The 7,915-nt window shown below is 61.0% G+C and overlaps 2 protein-coding genes across 2 annotated transcripts; both read left to right on the top strand.

Moving 5' to 3' along the window:
* Positions 1-1,981: 1,981 nt before the first annotated feature.
* On the top strand, positions 1,982-5,004 carry VDBG_02098 (coatomer subunit gamma-2; the record flags this gene model as incomplete). Its single annotated transcript, XM_003007864.1, has 5 exons — positions 1,982-2,057; positions 2,138-2,448; positions 2,521-3,835; positions 3,961-4,716; positions 4,772-5,004. The coding sequence occupies 5 exons, from the start codon at positions 1,982-1,984 to the stop codon at positions 5,002-5,004; spliced, it is 2,691 nt and encodes an 896-aa protein (XP_003007910.1).
* Positions 5,005-5,805: 801 nt separating this feature from the next.
* Positions 5,806-7,228, top strand: VDBG_02099 (choline/ethanolaminephosphotransferase; the record flags this gene model as incomplete). Its single annotated transcript, XM_003007865.1, has 3 exons — positions 5,806-6,113; positions 6,218-6,360; positions 6,432-7,228. 3 exons carry the CDS (start codon positions 5,806-5,808, stop codon positions 7,226-7,228), a joined length of 1,248 nt encoding a protein of 415 aa, XP_003007911.1.
* Positions 7,229-7,915: the final 687 nt, after the last annotated feature.

Raw genomic sequence — 7,915 nt, forward strand, 5'->3', positions numbered from 1 at the left:
CGTGGTCTATTCTGGCGGCGGCGGCGGCGTCAGTGACCAGGGTGCGCAAAGTTGTTGGCAGAGCAATGCTTCGGCTCTGTCGAATGGAGCAGGAGGACATCCAGCAAGGTCGTCAGGAATGAAGCACTCGAGAGTTTCATCAACACGATTGAGCATCCCCTCGAGGCCCTTGCCGTGCGATGGCCGAGGACAAACCCACGTCATCCGGCCACCACCCGGTACAGCTTGCATTCACCCTCATTGATCATGCTCTGGTATGCTTCGAGCGCTGAGCGTCGCGACGATGCCGTAGCGTGAGTCAGACCGTTCCGGCGCATGGCGACGGCCGTGGTTGGGCTGGGAGGCACCACGGCTGGGCCAGGCCGCCTGAGTTGGGCATGGAGGATGGAGATGGAGGGGGGAGGATGCCTGGTCAGCCCTTGCATTTGCCGCCCTCCACACCAGACAAGCTCCATTTTCTGTCTAAGCGCCCGAGATAACGAACAAGTGGTCGCAACGCGCGCGACGCATCACTGCCTGGAAGCGAAATGAATGCAAAACGAGCTGGCTCTGTGAGAGCACGGCGCGGGATGGTCTGGAGGATGCATTCGCTGCAGGGGCCACGGCGATGCGTTCCTCTGCGGGCACGCGATGCATCTTGTCCACATTTCTCTCACTTCTGTGAACAAGAGGAAGCTCCACAGCATTGCCATCACCGGAAGTGCCTCCATCGACGGGCGGATCAGCATGAACAATTGTCGCGATGATGGCGATGATGAGGGGCGGGGCAGCCGCGGGGTAACTTCAGCCATCATCGCACCCAAGAAACACATGCACCTCGTGTTGTCGCCACCATGGGAGACTTTGTCTGGCCGTTGCATCGCCACAGGGAGGATCCTCATTCGAACGCATCCTCCCATTCTGGAACGAAGCCTCCGTCGCACACCCGCTGGCGTGACGAACCGTGGTCCCCCCTCCCTTATCCCGAAAACAGCGCTGCCTTTTTTTTTGTTTTTTTTCTCCCCCTCTTTTTGTTGTCGTCGGGAGCCGGGGGGGGGGGGGTAAAAGAGGTCCCACCCTGGTCGGGACGGGCGCTGTCCAGATCCCCGGACGCATGTCGCAGGTCGCATGCCAAGCACGCACTGTGAGAATTGGCGCGGGTCGGCGGTTCAGGTTCTTGCCACTGTGCACGAACGAGGCCCGCCCACGTCAGCCACATGTCGTAGTATGCAATATCCGGCGGGGCATCATGTTTGTCTTCGTCGTAGCCACTCGAGGGAACCATTCACAGTCTGGCGCGGGCGGCAGATCTGCCGAGGGAGGCTCTCGCCAAGGGGCGTTGCTTTTGAGTGACGACCAGGATGGTCTCGAGCGTTCCTGAGTGAAGCATCGAATTGGACAGTGGTCGAGGGCCGCGGTGTCAAGGCATTCACGCCTCAGCAGGTCGGACCAGGCTGTTCGGTCGGTGGCTAGTCTGCGGGCTTCGCCCTCTGGACGATGCTTCAACGGTGACTTAAACACTCGAGTCCCTATCCATGACCTCCCTTACGTGTGACCTCCACAAAGCGTCGTTTCTACTGAAGTGCACCAAACACTGAAGCTTGCTTCATCTCGACGTCAAGGCGTCGGTAACACAAGGCAGCTGGCGGACTTGGAGCCACGCGACGTCTCTTGAGTGGCCGAAACTCGATATCAACTCAATAAACGATTTCGGGTCCTCTCCCACTCATATCAACCTATCAATTGCTTCGTGACACTTTGTGGTCACAACGCGTTGTCCGTACATGTATGTGTACCTTAATTATCGTGACAGGCCGCATACAAGCGGCACCAGCTGGTAGACCAGAAGCCACGTACCAAGCTCCTCGTCCTCCCTACCTCCCGTCACGTGACGGCCAACGCGCACCCGCCAAATCATCGGTGGGATCCCCTGAAGCTGATCTGTCCAGACAGACCATCAACGACGACCTTCAACTCGCCCTCGCCAACCCTGTCGCCCACCATGAGCTACGGCAAGAAGGACGAAGACGCCGAACTGGGGCTGGTCAAGGTCGACAGGACCCAGGTTTTCCAGGAAGGTGAGCGCGCAATGGGCATCCCCCCCTTCCCTCCTCCTGGGGCCCCCGAGCTGGGCTGGTCTGGCTGATACCGCCTTTAGCACGACTGTTCAACAGCTCCCCCATCCAGCCGCGACGATGCCGCATCCTCCTCACCAAGATTGCCCTCCTCCTCTACACGGGGGAGAAGTTTCCCACGAACGAAGCCACGACCCTCTTCTTCGGCATTTCGAAGCTCTTCCAGAACAAAGATGCTAGCTTGCGCCAGATGGTCCACCTCGTCATCAAGGAGCTGGCGAACTCGGCCGAGGACATCATCATGGTGACGAGCACCATCATGAAAGACACCGGAGGCAGCACCGAGGCTATTTTCCGCCCCAACGCCATCCGTGCTCTGTGCCGCATCATCGATGTACGCCTCGATGCACCGCCCCCCCTACGTTGCGCGCCGGTGGGGAGCTCCAGCTAACGTGTGCGTGCCCAGGCTACGACCGTCCAGTCCATCGAGCGTGTCATGAAGACGGCCATTGTCGACAAGAACCCCTCCGTGGCCTCGGCCGCTCTCGTGTCCTCCTACCACCTCCTCCCGATCGCCAAGGACGTCGTCCGCCGCTGGCAGAGCGAGACGCAAGAGGCCGCCGCCACGACCAAATCGTCCGGCGGCTTCTCCCTCGGCTTCTCCTCCTCCAACAACCAGCTCCCCGTCAACAACTCGACCATGCCGCAATACCATGCCATCGGTCTTCTCTACCAGATGCGCATGCACGACCGCATGGCCCTCGTCAAGATGGTCCAGCAGTTTGGTGCCGCCGGCGCTGTCAAGAGCTCGGCCGCCATTGTCCTCTTGGTCCGTCTTGCTGCCCAGCTGGCCGAGGAGGACGCTTCTCTGCGCAAGCCCATGATGCAGCTCCTCGACGGATGGCTGCGCCACAAGAGTGAGATGGTCAACTTCGAGGCCGCCAAGGCCATCTGCGACATGCGGGACGTGACGGATGCCGAGGTCTCCCAGGCCGTTCATGTCCTCCAGCTGTTCCTCACCTCGCCCCGCGCCGTCACCAAGTTCGCCGCCCTCCGCATCCTCCACAACTTCGCCTCGTTCAAGCCCAACGCCGTCAATGTGTGCAACCCCGACATTGAGCTGCTCATCTCCAACAGCAACCGCTCCATCGCCACCTTTGCGATCACGACCCTGCTCAAGACTGGAAACGAGGCCAGCGTGGATCGCCTCATGAAGCACATCTCGAGCTTCATGTCGGAGATTACGGACGAGTTCAAGATCACCATTGTCGAGGCCATTCGTACGCTCTGCCTCAAGTTCCCCAGCAAACAGGCCGGCATGCTTGCCTTCCTCAGCGGCATTCTCCGTGACGAGGGTGGCTACGAGTTCAAGCGCGCCGTCGTCGAGAGCATGTTCGACCTCATCAAGTTTGTGCCCGAATCGAAGGAGGATGCGCTGGCCCACCTCTGCGAATTCATCGAGGACTGCGAGTTCACCAAGCTGGCCGTCCGCATCCTGCACCTGCTCGGTCTCGAAGGTCCCAAGACGTCCCAACCGACAAAGTACATTCGCTACATCTACAACCGTGTTGTCCTCGAGAACGCCATTGTGCGCGCCGCCGCCGTCACGGCCCTCGCCAAGTTTGGCGTCGGACAGAAGGACCCCGAGGTCAAGCGCAGCGTCGACGTGCTGCTCACGCGGTGTCTGGACGACGTGGACGACGAAGTCAGAGATCGTGCTGCTCTCAACCTCAGCCTCATGCACGAGGACGACGAGCTCGCGACGCAGTTTGTCAAGAACGGTAAGCCAGCCGTCGTCGCGTCTCTGGTGGTGAAGTGGAATCGCACGCTAACAAGGCACAGACAGCATGTTCTCCCTGCCGTACTTCGAGCACCAGCTCGTCATGTACGTCACGTCCGACGACAGGTCGACCTTTGACGACCCCTTCGACATCTCCAAGATTCCCGTCGTCACCAGGGAGCAGGCCGACGCCGAGGACAGGACCAAGAAGCTCACAGCGACGGCCCCCTCGCTCAAGCCTCCCAAAGGTCGGCCCCACCAAGAGCGCGGCGTCGGGCGCCGAGGCGGCTGCGTCTGCCTCGGCGGCCGCGCAGCGCTACGCGCAGGAGCTCATGGAGATCCCCGAGATGAAGGAGTTTGGCAGCGTGCTCAAGTCATCGCCTGTCATGGAGCTCACCGAGGCCGAGACCGAGTACGTCGTCACGGTGGTCAAGCACATTTTCAAGGAGCACATTGTCCTCCAGTACGAGGTCAAGAACACGCTGCCGGCGACAGTCCTCGAGAACGTGTCGGTCGTGGCGACGCCGGCCGAGGAGGAGGAGCTCGAGGAGGTGTTCATCATCCAGGCCGAGAGCCTCGCCACGGACGAGCCCGGCAAGGTGTACGTGGCCTTCCAGAAGGTCGGCGGCGAGGGCTCGCTGCCCGTCAGCAGCTTCTCCAACATTCTCAAGTTCACGAGCAAGGAGATTGACCCGACGACGAACGAGCCGGAGGAGACGGGCTACGATGACGAGTACGAGGTGTCGGAATTTGACCTCGCGGGCAGCGACTACGTCGTGCCTGCCTTTGCCGGCAACTTCAACCACATCTGGGAGCAGGTCGGCGCGGCGGGCGAGGAGGCGGAGGAGACGCTGCAACTGAGCGGCATGAAGAGCATCGCGGGTACGTTGCCGGCGCCCCGACCGCGTGTGATGATGGATATGCTGACAGACCGCAGATGCGACGGAACAGCTGGCCAAGACGCTGTCTCTACAGCCACTGGACGGTACGGACGTGCCCGTCAACCAGACGACGCACACGCTGAAGCTGTTTGGCAAGACGATTGCGGGCGGCAAGGTGGTGGCGAACGTGAGGATGGCGTACTCGTCCAAGTCTGGTGTGACGACGAAGATTACGGTACGCAGCGAGGAGGAGGGCGTGGCGGCGCTGGTGATTGCCTCTGTCGCATGAGGGGCTCCGGCTGCTGGCGTGTACGGGGTCATGGCGCGCTGCAGGTAGTCGAAGAGGAAGCCAGACGATTCCTCGTTGCGACGATGCGTGCCAGAAGCAGGTTGACCCTCGGTTTTCAAAGGGTGGTCTGGGAAAAGCGTCGTGATGGAGGTGGCTGTGTTAGAATGAAGAATGAAGCTGTCATGAGCGTCTTTTCGCACAAGCAGGGCCAGCGTGGTATCGCGCAGGGGGAGTCGTTGTCCCGTCTCATTTCCATCTTGTGATGCGTCCACCGTGATGTCCCATGCTGCCCCATGCTGGCCCATGCTGTGCACCTGCGTGGAGGGTTCCCATGGGACAAGGCAGGGACTTGGACAAGCATCGGCAAAGAGGGTTGTGTGGGGTGACGCCAAGCCCGGGTCGGGAAATGACGTCGACTGTCAGTGGCTGCGGCTTCCGCTGGGTGCCCCCCCCCTTGCCCGGGCCTTGTCCAAGAAAAATGCACGCGCGACAGGACACGCGAACACACACACACATGTCAAAAGGGAGCCCACCACCTCTCTCGTCAACCCAACCAACCTCTCCCTCGGTCCCAGTCCCCCAGTCCACGCTGCAAATTGCGTCTGCCAACACGTCGTGAGTATGGCCCCGAAGCTCTCGCATTCTCGACTCTCTTGTTTTCTTTTCTTTGCTAATGTCTTGTCTCGCTGCAGACTGTCTCTCTCGCCAGGTCGCGCACACCTCGAACCCCCCCCCCCTAACAGCTGTCGATAACTCGCAAACCGCACCAATCAGTCTGCCCGTGGCAGCCAAGCCGACAAGATGGTCTACGTTCGCCAGGAGTTCCTGCCGAACCTCAAGGAGTACAAGTATGCGTCGGTCGACCACTCGTTGACGTCCAAGTACATCCTCAAGCCCTTTTACACCAACGTCGTCATCAAGCTCTTCCCCATGAGCATGGCACCCAACCTCATCACGCTGTCCGGCTTCAGCTTCATCATCGCCAACATCTTGACGCTGCTGTGGTACAACCCCACGCTCGACCAGGACTGCCCTTCGTGGGTGTACTACTCGTGGGCTGCGGGCCTGTTCCTGTACCAGACGTTTGACGCCGTCGACGGATCGCAGGCGTAAGTATGAGCCGGCCAGCCAACCTCCTGCGGTGGCCACCTCCTGCAGGGGGGGGGGGGGAGTGCGAGACGAAGGAATACCCACTGACACGTTGCACTACCAGGCGCCGCACCAGGCAGAGCGGCCCTCTCGGCGAGCTCTTCGACCACGGCGTCGATGCTCTCAACACGTCGCTCGGCGCCCTCATCTTTGCTGGGTCGCAGAACCTCGGCCAGGGCTGGCGGACTGTCGCGGTCCTCGCCGCCGGTACGTCACGGCTCGCCCCGGCGCACGCTTTGTTGTTTCATGTGGCTGTCGCTAACAGAATGCTGCCGCAGCGCTCCTCACCTTCTACGTGCAGACGTGGGACGAGTACCACACGAAGCAGCTCACCCTCGGCGTCGTCAACGGACCCGTCGAGGGCGTGCTCATGATGGTCTTCATCTACACCGTCACGGGCTACAAGGGCGGCGCGTCGTTCTGGTCGCAGTCGATGCTGCCGACGTTGGGCGTGCCGGCGCTGCCCTTTTGTGCCCAAGTTCATCTACAACGCGTCCTTCACCGAGTGGTACCTCATCCAGGGCGGCGTCGTGCTCGTGCTCAACACGCTCCGAGTCGACGCGCAACGTCATCAAGCCGCGGCGCGCGCGGGGGTCGCGCGGCGCCTCCTCGCCTGGCCCTTCTTCGCGGGCGTGAGCTTCTCGGCTCGTACTCTACTGCACCCGATGATCCTGCACAACACCTCGTGCCGTTCACCGTCTTCGCCGGCATCGTCAACGCCTACTCGGTCGGCCAGATGATCACGGCGCCACCTCCGTCAAGCTGCCGTTCCCCCTACTGGAACGTGCTCGTCATCCCCGTGGCCTTTGGCGTCATCGACTCGCTGGGCCCGCAGCTGCTGGCCTCGGCTGCCCTTTGGCTGGCCCTCGGCCCTCGGCGACGGCGTCTACCAGGTCTCGTACATGTTCCTCATGCTCGGCATGGCCGTCGGCGTCTACGGCAGCTTTGTCGTCGACGTCATCGTCACCATTTGCGACTACCTCGACATTTGGTGCCTCACCATCAAGCACCCGTACGTGGAGGGCGTGGACGAGAAGACGGAGAAGCAGAACTAGGGGCCGGCTTGCGATGGTGAAAGCAGGGGTGGGCCGCGGCCGGGGTCGCAACGTAGAGGAGAGACCAGCGGAGGAATACAGGAGGGGTTGGTTGGTTTGGTTGGTTGCGTCTCTCATATCTTCACAGACCACCCTGGCCAAAGAAGAGGCCTCTGCCGGAAAAGAGAGAGAGAGAGAGAGAGAGAACATGGCGGGTTTCTCTTTGCGTCGCAGGTGCATGCGCGCAAGGCACGCACACGCACACACACACACACACACACACACATGTCGGGAGTCCCGGCGCATGGAGATAGTTTACGAAGAGGACCAAGCTTCGACCAGGGAGGTATGATTTACGCATTGCTAAGGGGGTTTGGTTTTTTTTCTTTCTCTCTTCTGTCTTGTCCTCTGCTGAATACACGATACGTATTCATTCTAATCAATCTGCGCTCGCATCATTTCATCCTGTTCTTCGGCCGCCCCGCCTCGGCTCGTCACCCTGCTGCTGCGTGAATGCTGTGTCTCCCCCGAGCTGTCGAGCTGTGAGGGAGATTCATCGTGCAGAGGTGGCGCTAGTGGCCCCGGTGTGCTGGCTGTCAGAGGTATAGGGGGCGCGGGTGCAGGCATGCGATGGCGGCCCAGATGGCAGCGGTCGGGGGGGGGGGGTGTCCAGATGGCGTTTGGGCGACGGCAGGGTGCGAAGAAGCAGACGGCAAGGCTGGCCAGAA

This window comes from Verticillium alfalfae, genomic scaffold (genome assembly GCF_000150825.1).
Source record: "Verticillium alfalfae VaMs.102 supercont1.2 genomic scaffold, whole genome shotgun sequence".
Taxonomy (NCBI): Eukaryota; Fungi; Ascomycota; class Sordariomycetes; order Glomerellales; family Plectosphaerellaceae; genus Verticillium; species Verticillium alfalfae.